We start from the raw sequence: 19,239 nt of genomic DNA, 5'->3' as shown, positions 1-19,239 counted from the left end.
TTGGCAGTTTTTTAAAACTTTAAACATACACCTACCACAAAACCCAGCCATTCAGGGCCGGTCCCATGGCTTAGCAGTTGAGTGCATGCGATCTGCTACTGGCGGCCCAAGTTTGGATCCTGGGTGGGCACCGACACACCACTTTTCCAGCCATGCTGAAGTGGCGTCCCACGTACAGCAACTAGAAGGATGCACAACTATGACATACAACTGTCTACTGGAAGTTTGGGGAAAAAAAGGAGGAGGATTGGCAATAGATGTTAGCTCAGAGCCGGTCTTCCTCAGCAAAAAGAGGAGGATTGGCCTGGATGTTAGCTCAGGGCTGATCTTCTTCACACACACACACAAAAAACCCCCAAAAACCCAGCCATTCTACTCCCAGGTATTTGTTCACAAGAAATGAAATGAATACATCCACACAAAGACTTGTGCACAAATGTTCATAGAAGCTTTATTCCAAAAATTGGAAACAATTTAATGTCCATCAACAAGTGAATGGATAAACAAATTCTGGTGTATTCATTTAATGGAATGCTACTCAGCAATAAAAAGGAACTAATGATAAATGTAACAACAAGGATGAATCTCAGAATAATTATGGTGAATAAAGCCAGTGAAGGAACAGTAAATGCTTTAAAATCAATTTAGGTAAAGTTCTAGAAAATGAAAGCTAATCTATAACGACGCAAAGCAGGTAAGTGTTTGTGTGGGGATGGAGGGTGGGAGAAACGAATTACAAAAGTGCATGAAGAAACTTTTTGAGGTAATAGATGTGTTCTTTATATTGATTGTGGTAATAGGGTCTATATATGGCAAAACCCATGTATGGAAGAAATACAAGTTCTATACACACTTCTCCGGAAAATATAAGAGGAAGGAATAACTCCTCAATTTTTAAAAAAATTAGCTTTATTGAAGTTTAATCCATGTAAAATAAATTGCACATATTTAAAGTGGCTCAGAACTCTACATCATCACTTCAGTCACATTCTACTGCTCAAAGTAGGTCAAAGGCCATCCCTGATTCAAGGAGTGGGGAAGTAGACACCAACTCTTGATGGGAGGAGCTCCAGAACATTTATAGCTATTTTTCTCTATCACACAGTTGTTGCTCTAAGAATGACTATATACACCCTTAATTTGTTACAGGCTACCTTGAATTAATTTTATACCATTTCCCTTTCAATGTAAAAATCTTATAATGGTATAATTCCATTTATTCCTCTCTTTTGCCCTTTGTGTTGTTATTGTCATCTATTTTGCTTTTGTATATGTTATAAACTTCACTATACATTGTTAATATTTTAAAAAGTCAATAGTTTCTTAAAAATTTTGCAAAAGCAGTCTTTTATCTTCACACATGTTAATCTTCTATGATTTTTTTTCCTTCATATGGATCCAGGCACTACCTTGGCACCATTTCTTTTATATTTATATTTTAATATTCATATTTGTTATTTCTTTAAGTTTATATTTAGTATTTCTTACAGTTTAGGTCTGCTGGCAATCATTAATCATGGTTTAATTGATCTGAAAATGTGTATTTAACCTTCAATGTTGAATGATATTTTCAGTGGATATAGAATTTTAGGTTAATATTTGTTTTCAGCACTTTAAAGATGTCATTTCATTCAAAAATTTCTTTTGTCCCATTTTCTCTTTGCTTTCTTGTGTCCCTCCAATTACATATATGTTAGACCAGTTGATATATTCCTAAATGTCTCAAACCTTTCAGTTTTTTAAAAAACTTATTTTTCCTCTCTCTGCTTCAGTTTGGATGATTTCTGTTGACCTGTATTCGTCTTTATTTTGCTGTATCCAATCTGCTTCAATTCAGATATTGTGTTGTTTAGTTCTAGAACTTGCATTCTGTTAGATTTTTTATTTCTCTGCTGAAGTTCCCCATCTGTTCACCCATTTTATTCTTTTCTTCTAAATTCTTTAACGTATTTTCAGCAGTTACTGTAAAGGCCTTGTCTCTGATTCTGCTTCATTGTGCATCTCTTTGAATTTTTCTTTTGGTTTTGGGTCAAATTCATTGCTTTTTTCATATCTAGTAATTTTTTTGTTGTGTGCTGGACTTTCTGGATGTCATGTTGTAGATATTCTTTCAGGTAGGTAGCAAAAGTAGCCACAATTAGTTGCTGTTTTCTTTTTTTATGTTGGTTCATAAAAGGTCTCAGTATTAGCGCACTTACCAATAAATTTAGCTCAATTTAAAGCTAAGTTCTTTACTCTTTCATTCAGAACCATAAGGTATTTGCTGTTATAAGTTTATAGACCCTTTTAATTTTTTCATGTGTAAGTATTCTCTTCTCAGTTTGAATTTGTAATTAACCTATCTTGGCATATTTGTATCTAACTCTAATAAAATTCTACTAATAGCTTTGGAGAAAATGAGGTTTGGTAGAATTGGGGAATGAAGAGGATCAGCTTTGCCTTGCAAGGTAAGGTACCAGCAAGGCTGTTACCACAAGGCAGGAAGCTCTATTAGACAGAGAAAGAGATGATGCTTGAGCTAGCAAGGGAGGTTCAGTGCGGTTAAGATAGGGTACTTAGAGCCACCCAAATCTTCCCTAATGTTGCCGTTCCATATTGTTGCCACAGCAAATCTAGCCTATTCTGACTAATCCAAACCTCCAAATTGATTGTCACCATCTTCTTTAATCTTTACAACATTTCTTTCAAATAGGAAATGTTAATCTATTTTTAATTTGAGGAAACTGATGTTCTAAGAGGGTAAGATATTACTTGAGAAAGCAATACCATTTACAACTGTTACCTGTAGGTCTTTCATTGCTGACTTGCCCACGCTGGGAATGAACTTCTTGACAACAGTAATTGTCACAAGTCAGGCAAGTGTTTAGGGGGAGGAGAAACAAAGGAATTGGAGATCCAGAATATATCTTGAAATACCTGCCCCTTGAAATACCTACCCCTTGAAAGGTATCTATTAGAGTTCTGGAGATATTAGCAACCATTTGGGAAGACGTAAGTAGAAGAGTAGCCAAAAGGAAGCACTCTTCCTCTATGATTTTAATCTGTACCAATTGGAAATTCCGCTGAACTCACAGTTCTTTTCATTAACTTCCTCATAATGAGTTGACAGGTTACCCATACCAGAAAAGAAAAAAAACTCCCCTTATTCTCCCATTAGTATGATTTCCAACTGTAATCTTCCACATAGAGTAAAAGTCAATACCAATGAGCAAAGAGACAAAAGGATTTATACTATATATATTTATTTGTTTATTATAAGGAATTGGCTCATGTAATTAGTGAGGCTGAGAAATCTTATGACTTTTTTCCTGCCCACTTCCCAGGTACCACTGAAAGTCACCTACTGTCCATTTTTGAGGGCAAGCACCATATGGTTTTGAGGCTTATCAGAGCATGAAGATCTGGGGAAAAGGCGGGTCAGGATGAAGGACCCTCAGCTAAAGCAACATCCCTTGGAAACTGGAGTTTACTGATAACTTTTGTGAATGTGGTTTTTATACCTTTGTTCCTCAGACTGTAGATCAAAGGATTCAGCATAAGGATGATCACTGTGTAAAATATAGACACAATCATGTCCTCCTATGGGGATTTGTCTGAGTTACTTCTCTGGTACATGAAGACAAGTGTCCCAAAAAAGAGAATAGCAATAGTGAGGTGGGAGTTGCAGATGGAGAAGGTCTTGGCTCGCCCACCAGCAGAAGTCACCCTCAGGATGGCTCTGATGATGAACATATAGGAGACCAGGATGACTACGACATTGGCTAGGAATAAAAGCTTGGCAAAAAAGAGGATGTCAATCTCATTTAGCGTCATGCTGCTGCAGGCAAGCTTCAGCGGGCGTGGGAGGTCACAGCAACAGTTGATTTAACTGTCATCACAGAAGAAGAGGATGAAGGTATATGTGATATTCAAGAGGGCCCACGATACCCACAGACATAGGCCCTGGACAACAAGCTCCTGCAGGTGCCTGGAGTCACAGCCACATTACAGTGCAATGGGTTGCTAATGGCGACAAAGCAGTCATAGGCCATCACTGACAATAGATAACGCTCTGTGCCTGCACAGATGGTGCAGAAAAAGAACTGGACAGCACATTGGCCATAGGAAATGACCATCTTGATTATGGCCAGTGTGGGCAGGTTCTGAGGGGCAATGATTGAGGCATAGCAGGCATCCAGCAGGGTAAGATGGCTCAGGAAGGAGTACGTTGGGTGTCTACTTGGGTTAGAACAAACATCCCCACATTTCCCAGATGGATGACTAGATAGAAACTGAGAAACATCAGGAAGAGTGGAACCACCAGTTCAGGGTGATCTGTGAAACGCACAGGAATGAATTTTGTCACAGTGGTGAGATTTCTTTTGGCCATAGACTTACTGTAGGTGGGTGGTCTGAGGTGGATAATGAAATTAGAGATTCCAGAACTGAAGGCCTTTGCTTTCTTCAGTGTCAGATGTTAGGTGAATATCTCAGATATTCTCAGCCCAGTTGGAGAAGAAAATGTTTACCATGTTAGGAATCCGCAACTGGCAGTTACTATGGAAAGCTTTTACCTATCTCTGTAACCCTCCTGAAACCAGACATTGGGTCAGCATTTCTTCAAGTTCTCTTGCTTATTGTCTGGGGCTTTCTTCAAGACCAGAGAACCTTAGACTATCAGTCTGAAAGGGATCAATCTGGAGTTTGTTTATTGTAGAATATCCCCAATAAATTATCATGTAGCCCATGTGTACGTCAAGACTGCTTCAAATGGCAGAGGGAATTCTCTTTAGAAAGATAATTCAATTTATCCAGTTGTCTTTTTTTGGAGGCCAGGACAAAATAAAAACATTGAAGATATGCAGCCAGCCTACACATTAACTGTCTGCTGTGTCCAAAGGGACAGGTACGTGATATAAAACATAGCTTTCATGCCTTCAGCTGGGCTGTGGATGGAGGTGGCATTGTGACTGCTCTTCCAGACCTGTTGTTACTCTTTCATAACTCAGTTTGGAAATTTCTAGTACAGACATTGTGAATTTGCACTCAAATATATTATTCTGTTCTATGACGCAATAACTCCTTTCAAGGCAGCATTTTTCAACCTTATTTAGCCACAGAGTCTTTTTTTTCTTTTTCTCACTGAGATGGAAATTTAGAGATATGGAGTCTGTGCTTTAGAACAGGCTTAACTAGATGTTCTCCAAGGACTATTTTCTTGCTATGTCTGTCTCTGAATCATAAGGTTATAAATTGAAGTTTCTTTGAGGCTCTTAAAAGGCTACACTGAATGTCTCAATATTTGAATTAAATGCTTTATAGACTTATAGCAATATCTTAGTAGGATTGTGCTTAGTAGGATTTGTGCTGTCATGATTGGCCAATCTCAGCACCTTTTTTTCCAGGTCATAATCTTTCAGTCCAGCCCTTGGACACGTCCCATGACACTTGCATGACCTAGTTCACACAGCCTGTCTACAGAAACCATCATGCCCTAATTCACCTTTTTTATATAGAGGGATACATTCATCTGACAGCTCTCTCCTGGATGGTGGTAGCTACAACCTGCATCTATTCAAGACATTGATTGTCTCAATGATAAAACCTCACAATAAGAACATTCCTTGAAACTCTGAACTATTAGCTGTTGTCTGTTAGTTTCTGCATCTAAGTCTGTCGGATGTCTGACATTTGAATGTGGCATTACATCAAGTGAGCATCTGGGTGACCTGGAGTCTCTTTCTCTCCAGTGTTTGGGGGTCACTGTGCACATGGCCCTTAGGATGGGCTCAGCGAGGACTGAGACGCTGAAAATGGTGACTCACACGCTCTTCTCCACACTTGTTGAGAGCACCCATGACCCTCACCAGAGACTCCAGACTTTATAGACACACAGAACCCTGGGGTTGGAAGAGACCTTGTGATGTGGTTCTGTGATGTTCTAGCTCTGCTCCTCAGAGGCCTCAGCCTTCATGGAGATGCCTCAAGGGTCACAGTAGCGGGAAGTGAAGGGGAAGCTGAGCAGGTGGGGAGCTGCCAACCCAGTCTCAGTTTCAAACAAAGCCACAGTTCATTTAACTGTTGTAAACAACAAGGTGCTTCATTTCATTTTGTTTGGAAAGGGAGTGCCAATGTTAAAAAGAGATTTGAATGCACTTGGTCTACTATGTTCTCTTCATTTGCCAGAAGAGAAAATTGAAGCCCAGAGAAGTAAGTTTTACCCAGCATCAGGAAACATTCCCTCTCAGATTTATCTCAGTCGGGCCTCAATACCAGCATCTTATTTGGTCCCTCAGGAAAGGCCACAGAGTCATGAAAGAACAAACCAGCACTAACGAGTCCAGGATGGAGCCACATGGATGAGAGGATGGCTACAACACAGCTGGGACACTCAGAGGCCAGGCCACAGCAGTTCCCGACTTATCACCTACCTCAATGCACTCCCCCTCCTGTAACATCCTTTCCACATTATCTTCTCAAAAGCTTCTCATTACATTGTCTTTCTGACCTCACCAGTCAAGACAATCTCCTCAGAGGGGCCTGGGCCCATTCTGGGTCCATACTCCGAACACTTGGTTACTCAACAGTTTGGGTGTCAGGGGAGTAATAACATCTGAATGCCAACTATTTTTCCCCGCACTTGAGGATTTTGTTATTAATTACTGCAACTATCAGTAAGGTATGTATTCCTATGCCCATTTTATAGCAGATAGAATTGAAGATTTGGGAAGATAACTTGTCCAAAATGTCACACAGATAAAATTTAACTATGTTCAAAAATTTGGAAAGCACATTTAATAGTTTCTGGAATATATTTGATCTCCCAACATAGTTACAGGATTTACATTCCCTCATAGGGAAAGAGCTTGTCCTTGTGCTCCTGCGAGGGACTTCTGTGAAGCACTGTTGATGTTTTCTGTTTTCTGAGCCGATGGAAGGAGGTTGCTGCTTTGGTGATCTGAAAACCACAGAAAATACAATTACCTCATCTTCCTTGGGCTGATGTTATGCATATGCTGGAACCTACTTTTGAATATACTCCCAGCAGGTAGCAGGGCCAGCCTGCGTGCCCAGTTTTATTGAGCACTACTGGTGAAATTCAGAGCTTGCAACCTACAGGTCCTCCAGGTGGCCAACTGTTTTGCCTTCTTGCTCAGACAACCCAATTAGGATCATCTTGTTTCTGAATCATTGAGTTTTCTGATCCAGTTGAATCCTTTGGTGGTTTTAACATCTTGTACGTATCACCTAAGATGATGCTTGTATATGAAGATAATAGCGATAAATGAAAGACAGACCCTTTCTTTTTCTCTCCGATTCACTATGATGAATTCACCTGCCTTCATTGGGGGTTTGTGTGAGCCCATGCTTGCTTGAAAATCACAAAATGAGGAGGACAGGGTTTCAAGTTTCTGGGAGAAGCCAGCTCCCTTCAGTAGAGCTGACTGCAGGGGTATTATATCCTCTTCTCTCTCCATCTAGATAAGAAAACAAGGGGTCTGGGGATTAAATGGCTCAGGAGGGCACGTGGCAGACCCTGAATGACATCATTTCCCATGTTCATCTGTGTGATCTTCAGGGAATGAACATCGTTGCCTTCCTGCCACTTCTTCCAGGGTTGGGAAGAAACTGAAAGGGATCTCAGCTCTACTTTAACATATTACGGTGGAGGGATCAGATCCAGAGGGGTTGCGTGTCTCAAACGAGGTCACACAGCTTCTCAGCTGCCAGTTGCAGGTTGTATGGGATGATCTGAAATGATGGTGGAGAGTTCTCTTTTCTCCACATTCTCTCCAACACTTGTTATTTCTTGTCTTGTTTATTATAGCCATTCTGACGGGCATGAGGTGACATCTCATTGTAGTTTTGATTTGCATGTCAGTAATAATTAGTGATGCATCTTTTCATGTGCCTGTTGGCCATCTGTATATCTTTGGAAAAATGTCTGTTCACATCTTTTTTTTTGAGGAAGATTGGCCCTGAGCTAACATCTGTTGCCAATCTTCCTCCTTTTTTTTTTTCCTTTTTCCTCCCCCAAAGCCCCAGTAGGTAATTGTATGTCATAGTTGTACATCCTTCTAGTTGCTCTATGTGGGACGCTGCCACAGCGTGGCTTGATGTGCGGTGTGTAGGTCTGCACCCAGGATCCAAACCAGCGAACCTCAGGCAGCTGAAGCAGAGCACCTGAACTTAACCACTGCACCACCAGACCAGCCCCATGTCTGTTCAGATCTTTTGCCCAGTTTTTAACTGGGTTGTTTGTTTCTTTGTTGTTGCGATGTATGAATTCTTTATATATTTTGCATATTAACCCCCATCAGACATATGGTTTGCAGATATCTTCTCCCAATTGTTAGGTTGTCTTTTCATTTTGTTGATAGTTTCCTTTGCTTTGCAGAAGTTTTTAGTTTGAGGTAGTCTTATTTGTTTATTTTTTTCTTTTGTTTCCCTTGCCTGGTGAGACATGATATTCGAAGAGAGGCTGCTAAGACCAATGTCAAAGAGCATACGGCCTATGTTTTCTTCTGGAAGTTTTATGGTTTCAGGTCTCATACACTGTTGGTGGGAATGTAAACTGGTGCAGTCACTATGGAAAACAGTATGGAGATTCCTCAAAAAATTAAGAATAGAACGACCATATGATCCAGGTATCCCACTGCTGGGTATTTATCTTAAGAACATGAAAACACCAATGCGTAAAGATACATGCACCCCTATGTTCCTTGCAGCATTATTCACAATAGCCAAGACTTGGAAACAACCTAAGTGCCCATCAAAGGACAAATAGATAAAGAAGATATGGTATATATACACAATGGAATACTACTCAGCCATAAGAAATGATGAAATCCAAGCATTTGTGACAACATGGATGGACATTGAGGGTATAATGCAAAGTGAAATAAGTCAGAGGGAGAAGGTCAAATACCGTATGATTTCCTGCATTAAGTAGTAGATAATAACAACAATAAACAAACACATAGGGACAGAGATTGGATTGGTGGTTACCAGAGGAGAAGAGGGGAGGGAGGAGGGTGAAAGGGATAATTTGGTACATGTGTGTGGTGATGGGTTGTAATTAGTATTTTGGTGGTGAACATGATGTAATCTATGCAGAAATAGAAGTACGATGATGTACACCTGAAATTTTTACAATGTCATAAACCAATGTTACTGCAATAAACAAAAAATTAAAAAAAAAAAAGAAGTGTAAGTCTCTTATAGTACTAGTGTCTACTAGATATATTAATATTAAAAGAAAATGGACTAAGAGGAGAGGTCCTCTCACTCAGGTCTACATGCTCTGGGACACCTGGAATCTACCAGTGACCTTTTTGAAGGTCACTTTCACATCCTTGTTTCTCAGGCTGTAGATTAGAGGGTTCAGCATGGGGATGACCACAGTGTAGAAGACTGACACGACCTTGTCTTCCTCTGGGGATTTGCCTGAGCTGTTCCGCAGGTACATGAATATGAGGGTCCCAAAGAAAAGGGCCACAGCAGTGAGGTGAGAGGCACATGTGGAGAAAGTCTTGGCCCTGCCACCTGAAGACTTCATCCTCAAAATGGCCTTGATGATGAGCAGGTAGGAAATCAGGATGACAAAGACATTGCCCAAAATCACGATGTTTCCAAAGAAGACAATGACAATCTCAGTGTTTATTGTGTCACTGCAGGTGAGTTTCAACAGGGGTGAGAGGTCACAAAAAAAGAAGTTGATCTGATTGTTGTCACAGAAGGGGAGGGTGAAGGTGCATGAGGTACGCAGGATGGCCCCCGACATCCCACAGACATAGGCTCCCACCACCAAACTCCAGCAGACTCTGGGGTTCATGGCCACAGGGTAGAGCAGTGGCTTGCTAATAGCAACATAGCGGTCATAGGCCATCACTGATAGCAGAAAACGCTCAGTAGCTGCACAGGCAGTGAAGAAAAAGAACTGGGCAGCACATTGGCTGTATGAGATGACCATCTTGCCTTTGGCCAATGTGGCCAGGATCCGAGGGATGATGACCGAACTGTAGCAGGCATCTAGCAGGGAGAGGTGACTCAGGAAGAAATACATTGGGATGTTGAGTTGGACGTCCACTTGGATCAGAATGATCATCCCCACATTCCCCAGAAGAGCCACCAGATAGAAACTCAGAAACATCACAAATAGGGGAATCTCCAACTTGGGGTAGTCAGTAAAGCCCATGAGAATGAGCTCGATTACTGTGGTGAGATTATTCTTGGCCATGGATTCAATGTGGACTATTGATCTGAGGATGAGAATGAAATAAAAATATACGTGCATTGAAGGACAGCTTCTTTCTCTCTATGGTAGAAGTTAGGTTTATATTTCTGGCCCAATATATGGAGTTTGTTTTTGAGAAATCCTTTACCTGGCTGATTGTCCTTGGGCTCCTATGTTCTTCTCCTGCATTTTTTGGAGCTGAGCCATGAGCTGGTGTTTCTGATTCAAATTAACTCTAGTTTATATTTGGAAATTTCTGTAAAGATAAGAGACAGACTTTCAGATTTGGAAGGAATCTAGTCAGCATCTGTTCTAATCCCCATCGGATGCTGGAGTCTCTTCAACTGCATACTCTCCATGTGTATCCAACTCTATGAGCCTCCATCGGTGGACAGTTTTACCTGTTAGTTCTCTTTTTGGATCTGGATTCTATCTCTTTATCTTCCCCACATTGGCTTTAGTTTTACCTCTTCCAGACACAACCATTTTAATCCCTTCTCCTCACAAAAGCCTTTCAGAAGTTGGAAGATGATGAATCTGCTCTTTATGTTTATTCCCTCAAATTACCCGTTGATATATTTTTTCTTATTGTATAATTATATATAATTGCAATTGTTCAGCATGTGATCAAAAAATTGTATAGTCAGATGGTATTAAAAAAGGCTGTTTAAAGGTTCAAACTTGTAACAAGTAGGTATAAGTTTGGGAGATCTGATGCACAGCATAGTGATTACCATCAACAATACTGTATTACAAACTTCAAAGTTGCTAAGAGACTAGTTCTTAACCGTTTTCACCACAGATACTAACTAGCTGAGTAACCTTCAAAAGTTCAGTTCCCCTCCTTGGGCTTTACTTTCTGTTCTGAAAAAATGGTTGGGCTAGATTGTATGACCATTAAAGTTCTTTTGACTCTCACAAACTGTGAGTTGTATGTCTAGGTATATGGGTTAAATGAGGCTCTTGAAAGGATTTTCCTAATATCTGTATTATTAGAAACGTGCATACTCTTTAGCTACTCATTACTGAGTATATAAAACATGTAGGCGCTACTTCAAGTGATTCAGAGTTACTTAAACATAACATATGCGATCTTGAGTCCAAAATTGAGTGAATCGTACTCCTCAGTTCCTGATAAAACATCATTATAGATCAGGGCAAGGCCCTTCTGCATTTTATTTTATTATTTTCCTTCCTTTTGTCTCCATCCCCACGGCTTCGGCTGCTTCTCATAGGTGTCTACTCTAGTGTATGTGAAATATCTATCCTTCCACCTTTATTTCTCTTCTGTCTATTTAGAAATATGTGTGTCTTTAAAAATATAGTAATTTGGTGTTGTAAGATTTACAGACACGATCTTGTGCTATATATCCCATTTTGTTTCTCTCTTTTTCCACACACACTATATTTTTATGATTTGTCCATGTTATGGAGGGAAATCTGGTTTGTTATTTCTGATTTTGTTATGGTCTTCCTTGGAATGTTCACAGCACATTTTAGTTATCCATTCCTCTAAACACTTTGAGGCTTTGCATATATTATCTTATTTAATCCTGGAAACAGCCTTTCAAGCAAGTATTCTTATCTTATTTTTTACCAATGGGAAATTTGAACATCTGGGAGATGAATTTGTCTGGGGTCACTCAGTTTAATAAGTGGAGATCTGGATTCTCAACGCTAGTGGTTTGTTGCCAAATTCCGTGTTCTTTGCTATGAATTTTTTTGCTGCCTACCTGCATTTTACTGCGTCTTTATGATTTATGAAATCAAAGAAATATCCCTGCAGTTCTTTGGGTGATTGGATCCTTCGTACTTTCAAATCATGAGGAAACTTGATTTCATAATTTCAACATCTTTTTCAACATCTAATTCTGAGATTGTCTTAGTCCATTTTCTGTCCTTCTCATAGTAAGGTCCTGGAGTTCCCTCAGATTTATGGACAAAATTGTTCAATACACACAACTAGAAGTTAGGTGGCAGGTCATTGGGGTACAGGTGCAGCCACACTGGGTTTGTGCCACTTGCATCCCAGGCTCACCTCACACATTAGCTCTAATCCTTCCAGGAGCCCTGCAAGTTGGGTATAGCAATGATTATTTTATGGATGGGCAAAGTGAGGCTCAGAGGGGTTAACGAAGTTTCCAAGCTTGCCACACATTGGGAAGAAACAGAATCAACATTTGAATCTGGGACATTTTTAACTCCAAATCTGTGCTCTTTTCACCACATCATACTGTCCTCTTTAAGGGAAGAGAATTACCCTTTCTGCAAACCCAAGTCTCAACTTTTAAAATCATAGTCCCTCTAAGACTATTCGGCATATAATCAACTTCCATGGGAGAAGAGGATTAAGTTTGATTTTGCAGTTCTTTGGTGGTCCATGTCGTTTCTTCTTCCTACATTTTGGGTTAAGATACCCTTAGTTGGGCTATATCCTTCCTTTGGTATGCTCTTGGGAAAATTGCTTAACGGAGTAGAATCTCCATTTTCTTAATAATAAAATGGGAACATAATAAGGATTTTTGAAAATTTAGAATGGATTTTTGTCTAATGTGGTAGAGTGTGCTTATTTTCCGGAAAGGCAATTTCCAGAATATTTCCCAGAAGGAAAAATTTCAGGACCAGGCTGGCGAAACCCAATTTTGTATAATCTTATTTATGAAGGGGTTTGGAGATCCAGCAGCTTGGATTGGGCCCAGAGTAGAGGGCAGCAACAGACTCCCTGAACCCAGAACAGTTTACAAGAGGGAAAGCAAAGCTTTATGGCCAGTAGACATTTTAAGAAGGCCTAGGGACACTTACGGGTTGACATTATTACTTGCAGTACGTTTAGATCACAGTATGTAATGTAGAAAAATATGAGATTTCTGGAGGAGGTGGAGAAAGACAGAGAGTCTTACCAGGGGGCCCCCTTCAGAGAAGAGATGGACCCTAAACCTTGTGCTTACTTTAACTTGGTACTGTCTCCCAAACTCTTCTTGCTCTTGCTTCTGAAGCTTGAGTCCACTGGGGAGAATGAAGGAGCTCAACACAGTTAACTCTCTCATAGTTTTGGGATTGCTGTTTCAAATATTATTGTCAACTATTAGGGAGCTCTTGCTCTGAGTCAGGTAGCATGCTAGCACTATAAAGCATTATTTTGTTTCAACCTGACAATAACATTACGAGAGAGGAATACTTATCTTTATTTTACAGTTCAAGAAACTGAGGCTTAGAAACATTATGTATTTCCCCTGAGGTTTCATAGCAAGAAAGAGAAGATGTTTAGATCTCAATGCTGGTCTCCCTGACCCCAGAATTGGATGCTGAACCACTACGTTGTGCTGCTTTTCCTAATAGCAGTAGCCATTTATTGAGCATCGGCTCTCTGTCAATCAGGTTATACATTCTACATACATTATCTCATATAATTCTCACAATGATCCTATGACAGTCATTCTTTTGTTCTGGAGGAAACTGAGACTGTGAATAGTTAAGTAACTTGCCCAAGGTCACGTGACTAGTCAGTGAAAAAGTCCAGATTCTAACTCAGGTCTGTCTTATTCCAAAACCAAAGCTCTAGCACACGTGATTAATTCCACGTCCAGCATCAATACAGGAAGTACAGTAATTACAGTGAAGTCTCTGGTCTAAGCTCTGCAGTGTAGTCCTCGCCCAAGCCCCATGAAACTGTTTACATTTTCTAAAACTTACCTAGTGACACATAAGCCCAAAGAGATTACAGCTGTAGATCCCCCTCCCCCTCTCCAAAATGACCCAGTCTCACTCATACACACATACAAGAGCTGAAATCCCAGTCTGGACATGGGCCATTAATTTTCAAGTTCCAATGACAATGGCCTGATTCTCTGTACAGCTTCACCTTCCCTGGTTTGAGTGAAAATTACTCTAGATCCCGCATCCTCTCAACACAACCAAGGTCAAAATTACATCTTAATTACCTGGTGGAATAATCCAGTTGGATTCATCTTAGCTTTGGAATCAAACTAATCTGAGATCATTAAAACATTTTCTGGATTGTAGTTAAGATCCTTCAAATAGATAAAGGCAGCTGACAGATTTTAGGTTTTCTCTTACTAAGCAAGTTTGTGGGATATTTAAAATGCTTTGGGGGATGGTTTTGTGGAAGGGATGCAGTGAGCACAATGTTGTCCCTGAATCATGAATCAGCTCCTGAGACAGCCCCGAGGGCTCCCAGGAAAAGCCATCTTCCCAGGGAGAACACACTCTAGCAGGGGCTCATTATCTCATCTCCTCCACACATCTGAGAGCACAAAGACAAATCTTGTGGGATTTCATGGCAACTCCCAAGTTTCGTTGGTCTCCAAGCTCATTTGCCATTTCCGTCGGGAATGCAATTGGTTCCTCTTTGCCAGGGTCCCTGAATGTCCTGCTGTCCCGGTTAGTCAGTGGTGGTTCCAGGACTGGAACTCCAATCTGAGGACTCCTGGTGAAATTCTCTTTACAGTGCATCCATCCTTAGACGTGATGTCAAGTCTCATCTCAGGGTATGAAACTGAGCTGCATTGTCTGCTCAGAATCTCATCAGGAAGGATGATTCTTGGTTCAGGAGGGAATGAGGCTAGGGTGCTCTAAACATGTTTCATGTGACTCTATACCCTGAGTAGCTTGTTACTTCACCTCCCTTAAAGATCCGTTCCCACAGTTTTTATAGGCAGGTTTCTCCAGTTATTCTGGCTGTCATCTCTTTCTTGGTCTCTGAAACCCACACTCCCTTTGTTAGAACCACACAGTTTGTCACTTAACTCCACTTGTCCTCCATTGTTCATGGCTGTTCCTAGGTGGTTAGTCTCGTCTCCCCAGCTGGATTATGGGTTTCTGTAGAACCCATCTTGCTTCCTCCTAATAACTGTGTCCAGCTTCAGTAGAATCACCGCCCTGCCCGGTATGCTTTCATTCACTCCTTAATGTAGGCTCAGAACTCTTTCAGCAGGAGGGGTCTCAGAGAGACATGTGCCCCATTCACTCTAAAGTAACATGGCTGGAATAAAGCTCCATGATAATTAGCAACCATCAACCTCGACAGGGTGGTTTTTGCAATTACAGATGCCAGATGATGCAAGAATATACTACAAAGAAAGGAGGCAGCCACAGACCAGGACTTCTGGCAACAGAGGGAATTCTATCCTCCAATGCATTTTTGGATAATATTTATTATCATTTCCTGTAATTAAAAACCTATTGGAATAACTGTGCTGTAAGGGTATGTTTACTGTCTTGCAAATGTTTTCTGGAGTGGTATAGAGAGTGAGGTGATAATTGGGACGTTTATGGAAAGAAGAGGGAGAATATGCCAGTAACGATAATATTCCTTTAAACATTCCGTGGGGAACCTATGGAAATCTGTGGCTGTATAGTATTCATTACCTTCTTCCCTTTGTGACAGATTGCGGAGATGTGGAGTGTTTTGATGTATTACACGATTATTATGGTTGTTGTTTTTAATATTAATTCTACCACTTTTGTATGGACATTTGGGAAGAGATGTGTCCTACATTGAGTTCCTCATAAAAAGACCTGAGATAGGAGTTTTGGGGCCAGTGTTTCACTGAGGGAATGATAACAGAAGAAATCTGCTCGGGAGTGAAGGAAGAAGGAAACAGATAAGCAAAGACATAGTTTCTGTTGGAGTCTAGCTTTGGCCTGATCCTTAGGGGACCTCTGGAGTGTGAATTATACCACACACTCAGTTCTGCCTCTAGGCAAGTGATTTGGCCTTTTGCAGCCCATATTGATTATCCATTGACTGTGGGCTGCACCCAAGGGGAGGAAGTGTGATCCCTTAGGCTTTTCTGGGAGAAGCGGATCCCTTGGCGGAGGGCGATACTCCAGAGAAGGCTGTAGCTGCGAGTGGTTAGCAGCCAACACTCACACCAGCTGCAGGTGGCTGTACTGATCTGGTAACTGGGATACCTAAGCATGCTCTTTCTTCCTGATAGACTTTTGAGTGTTTGTATCTGGGTCTTCAGATGTTACTATGTGGAGTAGAGACAGTCCAGAGAGGCATTAAGGGGTGGACCAAGAAAGACTGGCTTCAATGCAATCCCTATCAAAATTTCAATAGCGTTTTTCACAGAAATAGAATAAATAATCCTAAATTTGTATAGAACCACAAAAGACCCCAAATAGCTAAAGCAATCCTGAGAGAGAAAAACAAAGCTGGAGGCATCACACTTCCTGATTTCAAACTATGCTACAAAGCAACAGTTCAAAACAATGTAGTACTGGGAAAAAAAGTAGTCACATAGACCAAGGGAACAGAATAGAGAGGAAGGCTTTCTTAGATTACACATATGAGTGAGATCACACACTATTTGTCTTTCTCCGTCTGACTTATCTCACTTAGCATAATGCCCTCAAGGTCCATCCATGTCACAAATGGCAGGATTTCCTTTTTCTTATGGCTGAATAATATTCCATTGTATATATCCCCCTTTTTCTTCCCTCCTTATAATCCATATTCCTTATAGAATCCAGAGAGATTGTTTAAAATCTACATCAGATTCTATAACTTCCCTATTAAAAATCCTCCAGTGGCTTCCCATCGCTCTTAGAGAAAAATCTAATTTCACACTCTGGCCTGAGGTCATATGTGATCTGCCCCCTGCCTACCTCCCTTCCTTATCTCCTACTGTCTTTGTATCTGTTCCTTGAGATCCCAGTTTATTCCTGCCTCAGGGCCTTTGCATTTGCTGTTCCCTCTGTCTGAAATGCTCTTCACACAAGAAGATGCTCTTGTGTCTTCATTTCATGCAGGTCCCAGTGTAAATGCCACGTCGTAATGACCTTTTCTGACTTCCATGCGTCCCCGTTCTCTGCCACTACCCCAGACAGTTCCTATCACATCCCTTGGCTCTTTTTCTTTATAACACTATTTTCTTTGTCTCTGCCTATTAAAATGGAAGTTCCATGAAGGCAGAGAGTTCACCTGCTTTGTTCACTGCTGTAACCCCAATGCCTAGAACAGTTCCTGGCATATACTGGGCCCTCAATAAGTATTTGTCAAACAAACGAAAGGAGAGATCCTTAATGTTTCTATAGTTCAATCAGAAAAGTCAAACACCTCTTCAGAAAAATGGGCAAAGAAATTGAATGCTAAATTGACAAAAGAAGAAATAAAAGTGGCTAAATAAACGTATGAAAAATGTTGAACATCAGAAAAAATAAAAAATTACACTTTATGTAGCTCTGAATGACCTTTTTTGCTTTCATAATCACTAAATATTTAAAAGAAGATCACAATATCTACATTGACAGAGGTGCTGGGAAACAGGCTCCCTCATACACTTGGAGTGCTGGGGCCCACCTTGAAGTCAGTTTTATTAATTTATATGAAGACCCTTAAAAATAAAAATGTCCTTCTCCCCGTAGTTCTGCTTCTCGGAAGTTACTTCAAGGAAATGATCACTAATATCTAAAACATCTATGGTCATGGTACTGACTTTTCATAATAAATAAGCTGAAAATATCAAAGTGACTTTATTTAGGTGTTATAGGATATTTTGGATGTGAGGAGCCAAGGTTCAAATGTAAGCATCTCCCATTGCATACACGTGTTGTAGTTCTTGGATGTTGCATAGGTGGAGTTGAGAAGGGCCCCTGGTCTATGCAGGAAGCTGACGGACTTCCCCTGAGATAAGAGATTCAAACTCAGACCTCCACAGATGTTCAGGGATGTAAACTATTCCTAGCTGGTCTGGGTTGGGGGTGGTGCTGTGTGGAACCCAGCATAAAGGAATGAGGGTCTTCCTGGTGGGCAGAGCCACATCATTGTTGGTAAGTGTGGATGTCAGATGTACAAACTAGCAGATGAAAGAGAGAATTTCCATACAGCTGTATTGAAGGATGATGGTGGAAGATGGGAGTGATTAGAGAGTGTAGCACATTGGGGCAGAAGGGGATTTACTGTGGCCCTGCCTTATTTTCTGTGGTGCAGACTGGTGGTGCAAAATGGTGACTCAACACTAGGGCGTCTCTGTGGAATGGGCAGTGGTTCTAGGAAATATCGAGATGGGGTAGAGTATGATTGCGAATGTGACCTAATATGACCACTAGGGTGGAAAGTGCTCAGGATATGATGCTAAGTGGACAGTAGTGTTTGGGATACAAATTTTGTCCGTCACATGGGAGGATAAGAAATATCACATAACTTAAAAAAAATATACACAGGAAATTTTATTTATAGTGAAATTCCAAAATAATGAACTGACAGCTATTAGAGTTAGCAAGGTTTCCAGGTAAAAGGACCTACATAAATAATAATCAATAACCTTCCTCTACATGAGCAGTAATCAATAAAATAATGAAAGGGAAACTTATGGCCTAATGAAGGGGCTGAATGAATGGAAGGAAGGTCTCATGTCCCATGGATTGGTAAAGGCTTAGAGTTATATATATGTGTTATCTGTGTGCAGCAAAGAGAAATACCACATACCTTCATTAATGTTTTCCAACTTACATAAATCTCTATCAATTCCTTTTTGGTCAAGATTTGAAGGATATCATCACAGATGTACATAAATATATATTTTTGTTTGTTTTGAGAATTTCCATATTCCAGAAAATTTGGGGACATCTTCTGCTTTCAGGTTATCACGATTACCCTTGAGGATGGCCTAGATTTAGTAAACTCATGATTAGTAAATAAAATGTGATGAGATGTTACTTCTGAGATTATATTTTAAAAAGAACTTGATGTTTGTCTTGGGGATCAGCTCTGATGAAAGTCAACCATCATGGTGTGAGTTGCCCTATAGAGAGGACCATGTAGCAAGGAAATGATATATTGGTCAACAGCTGGGAAGGACCTGAGGCTTGCCAACAGTCAGTCATGTGAGTGATCTTGGGAGTGGATCTCCCCTCAGTCAACCTCAAGATGACTGTATCCCTGGCCAACATCTAAATTACAGCTTGTGAGAGAGCCTGAGCCGGAGATATCTAACTAACCTGTGTCTGGATTTCCATCAACAGCAACTGCGGGATAGTAAATGCTTGCTGCTTTC

The 19,239-nt window shown here is 40.5% G+C and overlaps 1 protein-coding gene and 1 pseudogene across 1 annotated transcript; both read right to left on the bottom strand.

The window, feature by feature from the left end:
* Nucleotides 1-3,417: 3,417 nt before the first annotated feature.
* LOC131395342 (olfactory receptor 9I1-like) lies at nucleotides 3,418-4,369 on the bottom strand (annotated as a pseudogene).
* Nucleotides 4,370-9,274: 4,905 nt separating this feature from the next.
* On the bottom strand, nucleotides 9,275-10,219 carry LOC131395598 (olfactory receptor 9I1-like). The gene has a single exon (XM_058527458.1). It carries the CDS (start codon nucleotides 10,217-10,219, stop codon nucleotides 9,275-9,277), a length of 945 nt encoding a protein of 314 aa, XP_058383441.1.
* Nucleotides 10,220-19,239: the final 9,020 nt, after the last annotated feature.

The sequence above is a fragment of the Diceros bicornis genome, chromosome 31 (assembly GCF_020826845.1).
Source record: "Diceros bicornis minor isolate mBicDic1 chromosome 31, mDicBic1.mat.cur, whole genome shotgun sequence".
In the NCBI taxonomy this organism is placed as follows: Eukaryota; Metazoa; Chordata; class Mammalia; order Perissodactyla; family Rhinocerotidae; genus Diceros; species Diceros bicornis.
This window is presented reverse-complemented; position numbering and strand designations above follow the sequence as displayed.